The sequence below is a fragment of the Mytilus trossulus genome, chromosome 7 (genome assembly GCF_036588685.1).
Source record: "Mytilus trossulus isolate FHL-02 chromosome 7, PNRI_Mtr1.1.1.hap1, whole genome shotgun sequence".
NCBI classification, from domain to species: Eukaryota; Metazoa; Mollusca; class Bivalvia; order Mytilida; family Mytilidae; genus Mytilus; species Mytilus trossulus.
The window spans coordinates 25,089,219-25,107,584 of NC_086379.1; the positions used below are offsets into that span (position 1 = coordinate 25,089,219).

The following is an 18,366-nucleotide window of genomic DNA, read 5'->3' on the forward strand; positions in this document are numbered from 1 at the left end:
AGTGCTATTTATCATCCCTTTCACTGATATTTATGCATTACAGAAATCAAATTAACAATCAATTTCCTTTCCTGTCAAATACTCGAAAAATCTTTAAACCATTACCTTTATATCTTAAAAGGGGAAGGATTTCATAATCCAATCATATCAAGTTGTGATTATGTTTAAATGAGAGTTAGGAGTAAAAGAATTATATTAAATATTTCTCTTTAACTGACAGTACCTGCTGCTGTGTGCTGATCAAATATATGATGCATTCCTGCAAAGGCATAATTCTCTGAGACGGTCTTCCCTCCAGCCATAGCCCTGGAAAACATATTTTCTTTGTTAATTTTCTTACTGATCAATAAAAAAACAAGGAATTATCAAATTTACCCAAATCCTATTGTAATATTTGATATGATAACTGTAAATTATCAAATAACAATGTCCTTCTAATGAATCATTTAATTTTGTGGTTGCATTTTTCATTGATTCAAAGGAAATTTTGTATTTGTAAATATTCAGATTGGCGGATTTGCCAAAAGGTGCATACAAGCTTCTAGAAAATTGCTACTTCATAGAAATTATAAATTTGTTATTTCTCTTTTCATTTTTCAATTAATTGCATTCTTAAAACTTGTTATACTATAGGTTTCAATACTTGACACAATGCTTAAAGATTAAAGTAGGACCTGAAAAACGTTATGATGGGGTTTGTGTTGCTCAGTCTTTTGTTATGTGTACTATTCTTTGTCTGTTTGTCTTTTTCTTTTTTAGCCATGGCGTTGTCAGTCTATTTTCAACTTGACTGTTCCTTTCACATATCTTTTATGATAATTATACCTGCTTGCTTCAGCTTCATCTGTGGGTACAACTTCTATACTGTCAAAGACACGTTTCATTGGTCCTTCAAAGATATGCTTCAGTGACCCACTGCTTAAGTTCCTACGATGTTTCTTAGTGTCACTTAGATTAAGCTTGTCAAAATTCTATAAAGAAAGAAAACAACGTAAATAAGAAATGCTAAAATTAAATGTGAATATTTTCTTTTAATCATAGGATAATAATGTGTATGAAATTTAAAGAATTGACATTACCAAGACATAGATATGTCATTTTCTTGATAAGACTGTCATTAAAGTGAGAGGGTTAGCGCTATAGAACCAGGTTTAATCCACCATTTTCTACATTTGAAAATGCCTGTAACAAGTCAGGAATATGACAGTTCTTGTCCATTCGTTTTTGATGTGTTTTGTTATTTGATTTTGCCATGTGATGATGGACTTTCCAAATTGATTTTCCTCTTAAGTTCAGTATTTTTGTGATTTAACTTTTTAATAACGCAATAATAATTTTTGTTTGAACAGAGAAAATGCTACGATAACATCAACTAAACATGACTATTTTGTAACTGCAATGATACTGGTATACATGGAATTAAAAGAATTAAAGGGGCCTCGGTGTCCAAGTGGTCTAAATAGTTCTACTACTGTGATCATAAGCCAGTCAACAATATGGTTGTGAGTTCAAACATAGATTTGCTTTAAAAATAATCTTCTAACTATGTGGAAAAAAAAAATCAGTTCTGGTAATTGTTTGGCGAATGTTAATTTCAACTAATGAAGAAGACTTAAAGAAGCTTAACAGAGTTAAAAGACTGAAAATGACACAGTAATTCATCATCTTAAGTTCTGTTTGATCGTATAATAAAAGTTTAAACAGAGCATTCTTAATCATATTATACCAGGTTAAATGACTATCTGATTTCATGTTTAATTTGTGCATCATAAACTATGTGACTAACAAGACCTTAAATAATTACATACATCTAATCCACTCCTTCCTCCACTTCTTAAACTTATGGACCTACTTCTTATACTTCTGAAAAATATAAAACAATGGTTATAAAGCTATAGGTTTGCTAGGTAAATATATCAATTACAAACCAATATAAGTCTGCCCTAATTACTCAAACTTTTAGGAAGGAGGCATGTCTCCAAGGTTGCTTGACCCATTGAGTTGTAAATTATGACACAGTTAAACAGTCATTGTGTAATTACCCAGCTTAACAACAGTCAATTTAACATGGTATAACCTGCTACATAGAAATGTTTTATACTAAAGTAAAAATGTTATATTAAAGTTCAAAGATATATAATATACATTGTGAGAATTCTTAACAATGTATCTATAAATTAAGTTTCATTCATTACTGTATCACTAAACTAAACAATGATAAAACCTACCCTCCATCTGAGAAAGCTGGACTACCATATCTAGAATTCAGCAACTGAGCCCTAATATGAAGGTGATCTTTCCTGACTGAAGGGTCTTTCTGAAATGAAAAAATCCATATTACCTTTGGTGTCAACTAATTTCAAATTATGTTATTATCATGTTTAATAACCATTTGACATCCTTATGAATAAATACATGTTCTAGTATACCGGTACATCCAATAGACCAATTTCCAGTTTGTTGCATTTCCGTCAAAGCTTTGTTTCAAGTGAACACTATTCCTCATTTTGGGGCATCATTACTTCCATCCAATCTTGAGCAAGCGGTTAAAAAAATAATGATGTTATACAGTATAAATTATTTGGGAATTTAAATTCTTATACTTGATTATCAGCAATGCTATCATTAGGGAACTATGATTAAAAACATAAGGAACATATATTATTTTGTAAATCTAGCCTGCATTATGACGATTATGAAGATGCTTGCTGAACTTTAATAGCCAGAAATACATGTGGTACCCTATGTCTGGTAAACAACACCATAATGGATAATTGATGAACTTTTCTGCTGAAGGAGATAACTCAAAAGAGACATATTCATTTAGAACATACTTGACAGTCTAAATCTTCACAATAAACTATTGAACCCACAAACCTGAAGCTAAATTTTACGAAAATTCAATTGATTAGTAGAGAAGAATGTTCCAAGCGTAAAGCAAAATTATTTTTTATTGTTTGTAAACACGTGATTGATTTGTTTAAATTTGTGGAACTGCATACCTTTAATTAAATTTTCTACAACACTGAAAGTTTTAACATTTGAATACTTACTCCTGACTTGGCACACTCCCTTAATAACTGACTTCTTCTTCTTATATACAAAGTTCCTGTAAAAGAAATAACAGCAATGCACAAATTGGTAATTACATAAAGATAACATTAATGTATTGTTAGGAGACATTTGTTTATGAAGGTTTGGTTATTCAATTTAACCCTTGTCGTGCGGGGGCCGTAATATTACAGCCTTACCCAGAATACCGTTATTTTGGCATCAATGGCGCTCCATACATTTAGAGGTCATCATAATACCATTTAAATCTTAGTGTATGCACGTTTCCTCAATCTGAAACTATTCATGTCATGTTTCTCACTTTAAATATTCATTTTGAGCTCAAATACGAACTTCAAAATTTGATATCGGACAAAATTGGTTTTTTTGGAGGGGTGGGCTTACCTTCAAGGTCTGAATCACGGAGTTCAGAGGACTGAAACCTTGACAAATACCGTTAACCTAAAGGCACACAAGGACTGGCCGTGTTTATTATCAAAATACGCAGAGGAAACGACTACTTCCGGTTGCAAGTCCAGTTAAAGTTCAAAATTGGAAAAATTCCGAAATTTTGTGAATTTTGGTGCAAATGACCTTCTTTACACTGATGAACCCAGATCAGTTTCACTCCGACCTAACAACTGTTGTGATAAAAGTGTTCACTGGTGTCCACACTACATGTAAACTACAGATGGATGCATCTATTAGCATCTCTCGGATTTACAGGTTGAGAAAAAGAATGAAAAAACGTCAAAATTGACGCTTTTTGTACCTGAGGACCAACTTTGGGGCAAATTCCCGCCCACCCTTCCTCGCCTTCTCACCCCGACCACCCCACCCTGTGATCCCCTATTTTAGATTTATTGCAATCAGTATGCATCAGCATCAGGGTACAGCTCATTTGCATATCATTTGCATATTTCTGCAAATAACTCAGCATGGTAAGGGTTAAGAACCCTGATGTCAGAAACGATTTTTTTTCAGTTTTCTGTCCAATTTTGATGTTTTTTCGTCTTATTTGGGGCCTAGAAAGGTTATCAAGGCCTTGGGATACGCTGGTCATCTCAAAATCGCAAAAAAAAAAATAATGTTGAAACTTACTTAACCCTTGTCGTGCGGAGGCCGTAATATTACGGCCTTACCCAGAATACCCTTATTTTGGCATCAATGGCGCTCCATACATTTAGAGGTCATCGTAATACCATTTAAATCGTTTCCTCAATCTGATCATATTGCTAAATAAACACCCTAAGGGTCATGCCATTAACACTTATAGAATTGAAAGGGCTGATTATTGTTACATAAACAAATCTGCATTCTATTCTGAATAATTACTTATTAATAAGTCACAGTACATATACATGTACATTATTTAATTGTAATTTTTCTTACATGTAATTCTTAATAGGAGGCATATTTATTTGAAAAAAAAATTTTTTTGCTTTATATTTACAGTTTTACAAATCCAAACTAACAAAATAGGTTATAAATATCTTTAATATATAACATTTGTGTTTGATCATTAAATCATCTATAAAATTCAGGCCAGTATTTTATATTACCCAGTATTGCCCAGTATTACCCACTAAAACCCAGTAAAACCTGGGTTTTCCCAGTATTTCCCACTGGGCTGGGCAATACTCATAAAACCCGGGTTTTTGCCAACCCTGATGCAGGAACAAATATATATATATACATTCTATACAGTTACTGTACCCAGTGATATAAGGGTAGTAATGCCCTTTAAGGGCATATGATACAGTTACAGGGGAGGTAATGACGTTGCTAACGTAAATGTTATTTTTCGCAATGTCAAACTGTGACATATCGGGAAAAGATGCATTTTTCGACTGATTTTTATCATGCAAATTGATTTAATTTGAAAACGAGAGCATAATTAAGACCCCTATTTTTTAAGATGACATTTTGTTTCATTTTCCAAATGGAGATTATGTGGACTAAATTTTGTAAAACTGTAAATAGTGCAATTTTTTTAATTTTGATAAATTTACAGCTAAAATTGGTGGTTTTTTTCTCAATTCTTTACCATTTGATAATAGTCCAGTCAATCTAGCATAAATTTGACCCTAACCTGAAAGTAATTGCAACAGAAGATTTTAAAGTTTTAATCTTTAGCATTATACCCCAAATATACACAGAAAAAAGTCCCATAAAATATAACTTGAGGAAAACTAAAAAAATCACCATTTAAAATTCCTATGGAGATTTGCATTGAAAAGGGAAATAACTCTTGCAAAAAAGGCAGAAATATCAATAAAAATTGATACAAAATTATAACTTTACCGCTTCTATTTATCAGAATGTATTGATTCTTGATTTTTTAGCAATCTTTAGAGTATTACAAACAACTCTAAAGGTGTTTTCATATATTTTATCAAGCTATACTCTAGATTTCGTAATTTATAAGTTGACCATTTATTGAAATTTTTAACATGTCAAGGTAAAGAATCTCAAATTTAATAAAAATAATTAAGCATGTATTCTTCTTTTTGTGGTTTAAAGTTTCTTTAGATAAGTAAGTTGCTGAAAATATATAATATACAGATATAAACAATACCAAATTTTCACATTATTTTTTCAAAATGGTTACAAAGCTTCAAATTTGCAATTTCTTTAATGAAAAATTCATGAAAAAAATTTAACTACCCATAACATTTCGGTTTTGTACATTTCATGAGCAGAAGATTATACAATTTAGTCAAATACAAACTTATAACCCCATCAAAGTATCATATTATACATAAATTTAAAGAAAAACAACAAAAAACTGACCCAAAAAGACTAATTTTTGCAAGAGTCATCTCCCCTCCCAATGTTAATTTCCATAGGAAATTTAAAATGCTGATTTTGAGTTTTCCTCACGTTAGATTATATGGGACTTTTTTCTGTGTATATAAAAGGCATAATACTATAGATTAGAACTAAAACATTTTCTGTTGCAATTAGTTTGAGGTTAAATCTTAGTTTGACTGGACTATAAATATGAGATATTTCTGAATAAAAAATGCATAAAATTTTTAGGGTACTTATAAAATACAGAAATTACAAATTATTTAACAGGAAACAATTTGTGTTTATCATTTAAACAAAAAAAAATGTCTTTCTTTCGAAAAGAAAAATACGGCCACAAATCCGATCTTTGAGCAAATATACAAAATTTCGACCTCATTTAACTCAAAAAGTAGCACATGAAGGTATATTTTTTATTACTTATTACATATCTAATTTAATCAGGCCAAAAATAGCCTATATGGATATTTTCATCAAACTGTAAATAAGGGATCAAAACTGTATGATGTATTGTATGCCCTTAACGTCAGGCGTCAAATGGTAATTTATTATTTTCAGCTTCTGTAAGTGTCAAATAGGGTAAATTTTTACCGTAAGTCAACAAACTATCCTTATTGTTACTTGTCAGGGGTCTCAAATAATTATTGATACCATCATTTTTGGGGGAAAAAATAAGGGCTATTCCAGTAAAAATTATCCAGGGGGGGGGGGAGAGGCGGGGGCAAGGGAACGCCACTTATTTTTTTACCCCCCCAACTATGGAAAAGATTAAAAAGATACACCCCCACCTAGCATGTATTTTCTTCCAAGACCCCCTACCTAGAGAAAAAAAAATAAAAGTTAGCTAGTTTTTTAAAGTATACAAAAATGTTGCATCCTGTCAAATAAATGTAAAATTTGTTGGTTTATCTATTGTTAAATTATTTGAATATATAGCATATAATTTGGTTTATAATTGTTTCGACAGCTGCATTTTATTGCTTGTTTGAGAAGTTCTTCTCTTAATGATCCATAACGACTTTCGGGTGATTGTTTTTGTTTCTGTGTCTTGTCGAGATTTTATAGCCTAGCAGTCAGATAGCGGTCAGACCATAGGCGTTAAAATAATCATTATTGAAATTATTTTGATAGATAACGCTGTCTTCTTCTTTTGATCAGTTTCGTTAGCAGTTCTTGTCTTACCAAAAATATATGCAAAGTTTAGTTTTTAACTCTTGAATGTTTTTACGGATTACTTAACATTATGGCTTCTCGGAGAAAAAGGAAATCTACAAGTCGGTTTTCTCCGGATTCAATTGAAATCAGCAGACAAGAAAGTGACTGTTCGTCTTGGACAGTTAAGAAGTTCAAGGAAGAACTAACACATATTGGAATAAACATTACTTCAAAATTAAGTAAAACAGTGTTACAACAAATTTATTTTGATAATCTCAAATCAGTTTCCGAACCTGAACAATTGTCAAATGAAGACCAGGAAGTCTCGCCAACTTTACCTAATGTGACCAGTAATTGGTCTAATGAGCTTCCACTTTTGATCGGAAATTTAACAGAAGTTGTTATAGGATTAAGGGATTCAATGAATTCTAACACCAATAGGAATAATTCTAATACTTCTTTATCAGCGGATTTTTCCGGGAATATACAAGATACAAGACGAAATAGATTTCAACAAGTGCACACAGCAGATGAGCATGTGTTTTCATTATACAAATGGTACGGTGTTTCTCCTAGTGAAAGCGATTGCGGGATAAATCCCACCCTTAACACATCTACAGCTACTATTAACGGAGTGCCGTCATCATCTGTTCCTTTTTTGGATATAATTTCACCAGCGCTTAAAAAGCAAATTATTGAAGGTAGGGACGTTAATTTAGCCGGATTACTCATGAAAGATTACGAATCCGTTCAGGCAGCTAGTACTTTACTTACTAGCAGTGGTCTTGAAATTAATTTGCCAGGAAAAAAGGATATCCGGCTACATAGAACACTCACTATTAAAGAGTTCGTTTGCGCTTTTGGCAAATATAAACGCGTCATGTGTAGGGTTTTTCCTCAACGCAATGAAGAATTAGATTGTTACTTAGCTAACATTTTACAAATTGAATCTAGCTACGGTGAAAAATTTTACGAATATCATAAGCTTTTTGCTGCCAAAGCTGCAACTGCACTTCGCGATTTCAAAGTTAAATTTGACTGGGGAGTTAAAGACAATGACATTCTTACGCTTTTAGCACCTCATGCAAGGCCAGAAGTTTGTAGACTTTGTTACGCTATTGATCACGGAACAAATTTTTGCCCTCTTTCTTCTCAATCAGTAGAACGTAGTACTTATCCGAGGAATAGACCATCTTCCAATCGCGTCGATAGGAGGGGCAGAACACGAGTTTTGCACGATGGGAAAGAGGTCTGCAATAACTATAACACGGCAAGGGGGTGTGCCAGACCGGGTTGTTCTTTAACTCATATTTGCAGTTCTTGTTTCGCTTTTCATTCCGCCTTTAACTGCAACAAAGATACTCAAAGGAACAAATCTTCTAGAGGGTCGACTACAATCAACGAAAATACAAAATGACTAGTAACAATTCCTGTTATCGAAAATTCACCTATCAATGTTAACTTGTTACGTGATTTATTGCAAACGCATCCAGATATAAATTTTGTTAATTATCTTTGTAGTGGTATTAACGAGGGTTTTGACACTATGATTAAATGTACTGATTTACCGACACTTGAATGTAAGAATAACTTTTCTGCTCGCTCTCAACCTTTATCTGTGCGGGAACTTATTAACAAAGAATGTGAAAAAGGTTTCTTGTCAGGTCCGTATAAAATTCCACCTTTTAACTATTATCGAGTCAGCCCTTTGGGACTTGCTGTCGGAAAGTACTCCGGGAAAAAGCGTCTTATATTGGATTTATCAGCCCCACATGACGATGATGATAATTGTAGTATTAACGACTTGATCAGTAAGGAAGATTGTTCAATGACGTATGTCAGAATAGATGATGCGATCAAAGTTATACGAAAATTAGGTCGTTTTTCATTGTGTTCAAAGTTCGAAATAGAGGCCGCTTTCAAACAATTAGGTATAAGAAAGGACCAGTGGCATTTATTTTGCATTAAATGGTGTAAAGAATACTTTTTCTTTAATAGACTAGCGTTTGGTTGTAGAAGCTCGCCAATTATTTTCGATAACTTATCCAGAGCGATTTGTTGGATTGCTACTAATATCTACAAAATTGAATATATATTTCATCTTTTAGACGATTTCTTGACTATAGATAAACCTGATTCTTGCGCAGAGAGAACTATGGCATTAATGACTACTCTTTTTAAAAGACTTAATATTCCACTGGCTAAACACAAGGTTGTAGGCCCTTGTACAGTTATCGAATATTTGGGTATTATACTTGATACGGAAAAGATGGAGACCCGCTTGCCTTTAGATAAAACAAGTCGCATAAGTGAATTTATCAAGAAGTTTTTAAACAGACAATCTTGTACTAAACGTGAACTTCTACAATTGTTAGGGCATTTAAATTTTGCTATGCGGGTTATAATTCCGGGTCGTTCTTTTGTCTCATACCTAATATCTTTATCAACAACTGTCAAGGATCTCAAAGACAAAATATATTTGACCGATGAATGTCGTACCGATTTGCGTTTTTGGTACTCGTTTTTGGTAAACTGGAATGGCATTAATATGTTTTATGATTCTGACTATACTAGTGTTAGGGATATCGAACTATATACAGATGCGGCTTCTACCATTGGTTATGGTGGCTATTTCAAGGGAAAATGGTTTTGTTCTCCTAGGCCGGATGATTTAAATTCTCCATGCGAAAAGAAATTTTCCATGGCTTTTCTAGAACTCTATCCTATAGTCGTTGCAGCCATCTTATGGGGTCATTCATGGACAACTAAAAGAATCTTATTTCGATGTGACAATGAAGCCACCGTACATATTGTTAATAAAGGCCGTTCCAGATGTTTATTGATAATGAAACTTATGAGAACTCTTACTTTGTATGCCTGTATAAATAATTTTTGTTTTCGCGCCGAACACGTTCCTGGAGTTCAGAATTATATCAGTGACTCTCTTTCTCGTTTACAGCTAGAGCGGTTCAAGATACTTGCACCTTTAGCGGACAAAGTACCTCACAAGTGCCCGCCAGTCTCACGAGTAATGTGGCATTAAAGTCTACAGTATCGGATTTATGGCGACATGTGTTATCAACTAGAACATCTCAGACGTATAAAGTTGGATATCGAGCTTATACTGCATTTCTGGCTAATAACGGGGTTGTCTGGTTAGGTAAACCTATGCCTCCGATTTCTGAGGATATTTTGATTTATTTTGTCGCACATTGTTACAAAAACTTGAGACTTTTACATACAACCATTAAATTGTATTTATGTGGAATTCGGTTTTATTATATCCAAAGTAACTGTGACCATCCATTTGATTATACAAATGAATCGACACTCCTTAGACTCAATATGATAATGCGCGCCATCAAACGTATACAAGGAGAGCATAATTCAAAACCACGTCTTCCTATTACTTTTCAGGTACTTGGGAGAATTTGCAATTCTCTTAGAGCAGGTGTTTTCTCTACCTTTACTGATTGTATGTTAGAAACGGCCTGTACAGTAGCCTTTTTTGGATTTCTTAGATGTGGTGAATTTACAGTTTCAAAACATTTTGATTCTACTGTAAATCTAAGTGTAACGGATGTTGAGATTCTCGATTCTTATGCTATTTTACACCTTAAAACCTCAAAAACAGATCCTTTTCGTAAAGGTGTCAGTATACAGCTTCACAAATCCGATCATACCATTTGTCCTTTCTCTGCTGTCCAAAAGTATATTGCAATCAGGAAGGGTAGAGAAGCATCTTTTTGTTTTTCAGATCCATTGTTTGTCAAAGAGAATGGTAACGCTTTAGACCGGGACTTTTTCATCAGAAGTCTAAGACATGTACTAGATATTTGTGGGTACAACTCAAGCTTATACAATGGTCATTCCTTTAGAATTGGTGCCAGTACATCGGCAGGATCCGTTAATATTCAAGATCATCTTATCAAAACACTTGGTCGGTGGACATCAGACAGTTATTGTCGTTATATTCGTATTTCCAATGACACTATTCGAAAAGCACAGAAGTCTTTGACATTGTCTAAAAATACCTGAGTAATATTTGATATGTGGACATTATCGAACTTGAATGGATTACCAAGGACAATGAACTTTAATGTGAACTTGTTGACCATTACAGAACTTTTATGCGAATTACTATACTTGTTATGAAGTATTCAGCCATACGAAGAGTTGCTGTTTGTCTTGCGATACACTTGGACTTATATTTGTACGTTTAGCAGAAGAAACAATGTATTTTAACTTTAAGTCTTATCTATATAGTGACAATTATTTGAATTCGAATTTACCGATTTCATAGAATATTCAGCCGTTCGAAGAGTTGCTGTTTTCACCTGATACATGTTGGATTTATATTTCACTGTGTTTACAGAACTTGTGTCATTGAGTTTTTTTGCCAAAAAACGCGTATTTCAATTTAGAGCCTGCTTGGAATGTGAAAAGAAACACATGTGAACCTTATAATTTTCTTAATATTCAGCCATGTGACGAGTTGCTGTTTTATTTTACTAGATACATTCAAACTTTACAGTTATGTTTTGTGCATCATATTTGTATATATTCATTTTGTTTCTCTCTCTCTCTCTCTCTCTCTCTAATACTTTTTCAGCACATGCGACTTGAAGGCTCCCTTTATACCCCCTTTTGAATTCCACCTCACTTCAAATCTTACCACTTGGGGGATTTCTCAGCTCATATATTATTTTTTTTTAATATAATTTTTCATATTATCTGAGCAATAGCCATTCATTGCATTTTTTATCACTGGTCAGTCTTTTAAATGACAATTTTTTATCCCCCAAGTTCTATCAACTTACAACTCACATTTCATTAGTTATACTACAGTTGATAGGACAAGTCACGTCGAATTTCCTGTCAACCACTGTTTCGCAAGCATCAATAGTTCGCGCAAACTACGCTTTACAACAGCTCAGGATTCAGGGAATTCGACGGGAAAATATTTTCATAATTAGCAAAAATATTTTCAAAATTAGCTGAGATGATTTCCCAAGGGCAATACTTATATAATTTTATTTTTTGTAATAAATTTATATATCTTTTATATTTGTCAGTTTTTCTCTGTTGAAATGTATTCGTTTCAGTCAGGCATTTTGTCTCTGTTATAGCACCACCAGCCACTTAATTACAGACTTGGTACAGGTCATTAAGGTCAATTACAAGTGTATACCAGTTGTAACCTACAGACGGTAATCAATGAGTCCTTAACTATGTCACAACGTTGTTATTTAGAGTATACCTTCATGGAGAAACTTTGTGGTATAAATCTATTTCAGTGCAGAATATTGGAGCCTTTTCATTTGAGATTGCATTAAAAGACATTTTGAATCAACAGTACATGAATTATAGTTTAGTAGGACTAAAGAATTCCTGCACCCCTGTATTTCAAATGAACTATTCATGGAAGGAGATATAAAAACCAGATGCTCCGCAGGGTGTAGCTTTATACGACCGCAGAGGTTGAACCCTGAACGGTTGGGGCAAGTATGGACACAACATTCAAGCTGGATTCAGCTCTAAATTTGGATTGTGATTAAATAGTTGACACAGCATAGGTTTCTGACACAGAATGAATGTGTTCTAATGAACTTAAAATTTTTGTTTTCTCTTAAAGCCATTCACTCTGCTGTTGAATATTAATCCTCTCAAAAAAATGTTTGAAGAAATTTTCTTTTTATTTATGAAATTTCAAATGAGAAAAATTGAACCCAATTTTTTTTAATCACATCCCCCTTTCCCTTATTCCAAAACTAATCTCAATTAAAATTTCTAATGGAGTTTGCAACAATAACTACTCATTTAAATACATCATAAAATATTAAGATGTAAAAAAACTGCTTGTTATCACTGAATGGTAAAGATTATTTTAATTTATCAGTTGGTAGTAAAAAGTGAACATACATTGTATATTGTATATAACAAAGATTTAAGTTGATTCTGGACAAAGAAAGATAACTCCAATTAAAAAAAAATCTTGCTATTGCACAATATTTTGCAATTAGATATTTCTTGCTTACTATTCTGGACAAAGAAAGATAACTCTAATTAAAAAAAAAATTTGCTATTTCACAATATTGTGTAATTAGATATTTCTTGCCATTGTGCAATACTTTTCAATTGAAAAGACTTGCTATTGCACAATACTTAATATAATAATTTAAGATCCTGATTTGGACCAACTTGAAAACTGGGCCCATAATCAAAAATCTAAGTACATGTTTGGATTCAGCATATCAAAGAACCCCAAGATTTCAATTTTTGTTAAAACCAAACTAAGTTTAATTTTGGACCCTTTGGACTTTAATGTAGACCAATTTGAAAACAGGACCAAAAATGAAGAATCTACATACACAGTTAGATTTGGCATATCAAAGAACCCCATTTATTCAATTTTTGATGAAATCAAACAAAGTTTAATTTTGGACCCCAATTTGGACCAACTTGAAAACTGGGCCAATAATCAAGAATCTAAGTCAGCATATCAAAGAACCCAACCAATTCATTTTTTGTCAAAATCAAACTAAGTTTAATTTTGGACCCTTTGGACCTTAATGTAGACCAATAAGAAAACGGGACCAAAAGTTAAGAATCTACATACACAGTCAGATTCGGCATATCAAAGAACCCAGATTATTCAATTTTGATGAAATCAAACAAAGTTTAATTTTGGACCCTTTGGGCCCCTTATTCCTAAACTGTTGGGACATAAACACCCAAAATCAATACCAACCTTCCTTTTGTGGTCATAAACATTGTGTTTAAATTTCATTGATTTCTATTTACTTAAACTAAAGTTATTGTGCGAAAACCAAGAATAATGCTTATTTGGGCCCCTAATTCCTAAACTGTTGAAACCAAAACTCCCAAAATCAATCCCAACCTTTCTTTTGTAAGCATAAACCTTGTGTCAAAATTTCATAGATTTCTATTCACAAAAACTAAAGTTATAGTGCGAAAACCAAAAAAATGCTTATTTGGGCCCTTTTTGGCCCTTAATTCCTAAAATGTTGGGACCAAAACTCCCAAAATCAATACCAACCTTCCTTTTGTGGTCATAAACCTTGTGTTAAAATTTTATAGATTTCTATTCACTTTTACTAAAGTTAGAGTGCGAAAACTAAAAGTATTCGGACGACGACGACGCAGACGCCAACGTGATAGCAATATACGACGAAATTTTTTTCAAATTTTGCGGTTGTATAAAAAATGAACCACTTCTGTCCAGAAGCATTTTTTTTTAAACTTTGTAATTTTTGTTTAAAATGGTTTTATTAAAATTTTCATGATATTTTTTTTTATAAATGAAGTCTTGTGATGAGAATTTCTCAGTCTGATGTTGCATTTCACAAATTGGGGTTTGTCTGCTCTGCCAAGCAACATGGGTTTGGTCTAATAGACTATTGTTGGCTACTGCTAGTCTTTTTCCTGTGTAACAAGGCCAAATTTTCTGCAAAAATTAGGCCATTTTTTTCCTTCAATACCACCCACGCAACATGCGCAATAAAAATCTAATTGTCTGTGCTAAATATAAATATTTTTTTATGGACCGCATAGTTTGGATGTCACCCACACATATTTTTTTGTGGGGAGAGAGTATACAAGGGAGAGGGTACTTGAAGTTGTTATAAACTGTATGCAATAAAATATTATTTGGGACAAAAATTGCAAAGAATTGGCCAGTCCACCTTATTAAGGACATATTCTTTGCAAGGAAAGAGAGTTAAGTACATCAAATTCTTCAGGTTTGCACCAACCATTTCATGTTTCAAGTGTTGGTTGGAGATTGGGCCTTGGATTTTAATAAAATATTATTGGTCATGTTGGTAGGCTCAGTGTAACTTTATATTTCGTAAACAATTTTTTTTTCAACAGGCAATGGTTGTGCAATATGATATACTTTCCTGTGTACCAAGGTCAGATTTTTCAGCAAAATAAGGCTTATTTTTGTTTCAGAAATATCCAAGGCCACCTACAAGCATGAACAAATCTAATGGTCTGTAGCATAAATATTTTGAGGGACCTAGTAGTTAAGATGTCAGCCACACATATTTGTTTAGGAAAAGGTAGAAAGGGTACTTCAAGAAGTCATAAATAGTATGCAATAAAATATTATTTATGACAAAAATTGCAAAGAATTGGCCAGTCCTCCTTAAAAGGACATATTCTTTGCAGGGAAAGAGAAACAAATAGCCAAACATCAGTAAAGATTAATATTATATATCCCGACATTGTGTGGTACATGTATATGCACAAATTGTGTCTGCATCCATATAAACAGAGATAATTTCGTGATCTTGACATCCGCTAGTTTACAGACTGCACAAATGAACTTGTAACGACTTTTTCACTTCACAATCATTTATATCCTTGAAAATACGTTTAAATATCTATTTGGAATCAATTTCTTAAATATTGGATAGAAGGATCTGCATCTATACTATATTAGTGTTCTCCTTTTTTCACTAAGGTAAGGTGGGTGTTTCGAAAAAAACACTTGTAACCAGGTGATTTTTTTTTAATTTTCAACCGGGTTTATTTTTTTTTACTGTGGGTTGGGGTCACAAATAGAAGGATAAGTATAGCCATTTAAAGTCCTGTTCAAAGGGGTAACCTCAATGTAATGACTATCCCTTTTATTATGTGTACATTTAAAGAGAACAAATGAGCACATATTTGTGTCTGGCCTTTTTTTTAACACTTATGGACACTCTAGAAAAGTTGTAAAAAATAAAGGTAAAAAATCTAAGTTTTTCTTTTACTTTTCTTCAACAGTAATCTGACCCCTTGCCTGAGGGACAGTCCCTCATGTAAGGGATATCCCTTATTTTGGGATTGTCCCCAACCTGTTTATCTTCGCGATCGCCTGTGTGCCTTTTCTGTTGTTTTGATACTTGTTTTGATACTTTTTTTTCAATTTCAACAATTTCAATTCAACTATCTGTTTTAGTTGACTTATATGGCTTAGAATTTTTCTTATTACCATCGTCATCTGCCTTTCCATTCCCCCGATTAATAAAAGAAAACATTGAAATTTGACGATCCGCCATTTCTGTCAATGAAAACAAATCTGGGAGACGCGATTAGTATTTAAATTTTTACGGTGCGGAACCAAAAAAATCCGGAATTTGAAAAAAAAGCTGACCACCTCCTAAAATGGAAAGGTGGTCGGATTTGAAAAGAAAGTGGTTGGCACACCCGGCTTAAATGCCGAATGGAAAACACTGTTATGTGTGACGATTCTAATGACTGTAGACTGTAGATCACGTTTACATGTACTTTTGATTTTTAAACGAAATGAAATGAAAACGGGAAGTGACAATTGAATAATAATTTCAGAATAAAACCGGATTCATATACGAACTTTTACGCATGCGCAATACATAGAACAGGAAGCACCTGTTTGCAAGTGAAAATATTTACGTTTTGAAAGTTCATTCTTTTTAATCAAAGTTGTGGAAAGTTTTTGATGAATATTTATATAAAGTATGACGAAAATACATTAAAATGACGAAACTACGACAAGCAAACAGCAAATTATGATCGTAAGGGAAATATTGAAATTACAATACAGTTGAAATGTCCAGGAAGATTATCAATTTTGTTCAAATGACGAAAATACGACAGAATTGTGAGAAATGATTAAAATGAAATGCTGACTGACTGATTTAACTTAAATAGATTATTATGATGGTCATTTATGAGGTTTTATATTAATAATTTAGGGATTAGTGACCCATCTGATTGGCGATAGGCGGATTACTTGTCATCACAACTTTTAACACCTTTGGTAAACGTTAATTACCTGAGGGTCATAAACTTGTCAAAAACATATAAAGACAGGTAGAATTCAAGTAATTTGATGTGTAAATATTTTTACACTTTCCAAATTTAAGAGACGAAATTGATATGAAATATTTTCGTCATTTCGAAAACCTTTTCGTAAAATATGAAAGTGACAAGCACCAATCCTCACAATTTGGCCGATTCCGTACCTCATCTAAAAGGAGAGAAGCGGAGTCACCCGAGGATTGCCGATTGTGACGAGCATGTATGCACCGAATCGGGGAGATAACTCCCGACTTCCGAGAGATAACTCTTCCTGCTTCCGGCTCTTCGTGTTTGACAAGAACACAAACGGACGCTTAAAATTAGTGGTCTGCCAACTTAATTTGAATTTGGACGACCTTTTCAGGAGATTCTTCCTTCATAACAGGGGGAAGAATATGTTTAACCTTTTCAGGAGAATCTTCCTTCATAACAGGGGGGAGAATATGTTTAACGGAAAAAAATATCGTCGGCGTTCCGCCCCTCTTAGGTTAATTTTTCTGGAATAGCCCTAACCTGATTCGTCAAAATCAGTCAATTTTCTTATCGTCTAAAAGAAAGTGTATATATTATTGTCATGCATCAAAATTACTGTTAACATCATTTGTCAAGAATTTTTACTGTAATAAAATACCCCCATTATCACCGTCTGATATGAGGGGGCCTAGGAGGGGTTCTGATCCCCAAATCCTGGGCTTAAAAACATGAAATCCTGAGGTCTCAAATTTAAATCCTGAAATTTGGAAAAAAGAATTCCCTGATCTCGAAATGGACAATTCCAAAATCCAGAGCTTGAAAAGTCTCTATCCTGGAGTCCCGATAAAGGTCAGGACTATCCCCCACCCTCCCCCCTTTTGATATGGTACAAGAAAAGATTCCCACAGTTGGGTGATGTATAAAAAACATAAATTAACTGGGCCGTTGACTATACTAAAAGAAAACTGGCTGTCATAAACGGAAGTTGTATTCACTGTTGACTGTTGTAAAAGAGAAGGAAGCAATTATTATGCGATAGCTATTTCTTGTACAACTTCCTTTTAAACATGCATTTAACAGGCAATTCCTATCAAGATTCAAGTACATCATCGCTACGTGTTAAAAAAATATTCTGCACGTGTAGAACTTACTGAACTGAGGGTTGTTAGGAGTTCTATAAGCATTAAATTTTGCATCTAATGCAAGTGCTTGTTGCCAAACTGCTGCCATCCTGTCATTTTTTTCTAACCGGAAGTTTGCATAAAGTAAATAATATCGGGATCGATTCTGGTCTTATGGCAATGGCTATTGCTACGAATTTTTAAGACTTTAAAGTTAGGCTATTTCCACGAAAGTAATTAAATTCATATTCTTTTTATTCTTAGCATTTTGTAAAATAACTGAGTCATGATCCAAGCTTATGAATACAATAAATTTTAATTTTGACAGCGATCAAGGATTTATATGACTTATATAGTAAGATATGACTTAAAAATTACAATATAAATCCTTGATAGAGATGAGGGG

At 33.3% G+C, this 18,366-nt stretch overlaps 2 protein-coding genes across 2 annotated transcripts in view; one reads left to right on the forward strand and one right to left on the reverse strand.

Annotated features, from left to right (window-relative positions):
• LOC134724818 (WD repeat-containing protein 13-like) overlaps positions 1-18,113 on the reverse strand; it is a 31,627-nt gene extending 13,514 nt beyond the window's left edge. Inside the window, exons 1-6 of the mRNA XM_063588100.1 lie at positions 17,991-18,113; positions 3,054-3,109; positions 2,229-2,317; positions 1,809-1,863; positions 826-971; positions 224-306 (exon numbers count right to left, since the gene is read on the reverse strand). Of these exons, the coding sequence (XP_063444170.1) occupies positions 224-306; positions 826-971; positions 1,809-1,863; positions 2,229-2,317; positions 3,054-3,109; positions 17,991-18,069 (508 nt within the window). The 5' untranslated portion in view covers positions 18,070-18,113. The remainder of the gene's footprint in view (positions 1-223; positions 307-825; positions 972-1,808; positions 1,864-2,228; positions 2,318-3,053; positions 3,110-17,990) is intronic.
• LOC134726061 (uncharacterized) lies at positions 7,106-11,706 on the forward strand. Its single transcript, XM_063590456.1, has 2 exons — positions 7,106-7,718; positions 9,977-11,706. The coding sequence occupies exons 1-2, from the start codon at positions 7,106-7,108 to the stop codon at positions 11,053-11,055; spliced, it is 1,692 nt and encodes a 563-aa protein (XP_063446526.1). The 3' UTR covers positions 11,056-11,706.
• Positions 18,114-18,366: the final 253 nt, after the last annotated feature.

Excerpts from the sequence above, each read along its gene's own strand:
- LOC134726061 (XM_063590456.1), top strand. The coding sequence starts at position 7,106 with ATGGCTTCTCGGAGAAAAAGGAAATCTACAAGTCGGTTTTCTCCGGAT. Across the intron at positions 7,719-9,976 it reads TAAAAAGCAAATTATTGAAG|CTAGAGCGGTTCAAGATACT; the intron begins GTAGGGACGTTA and ends TCTCGTTTACAG.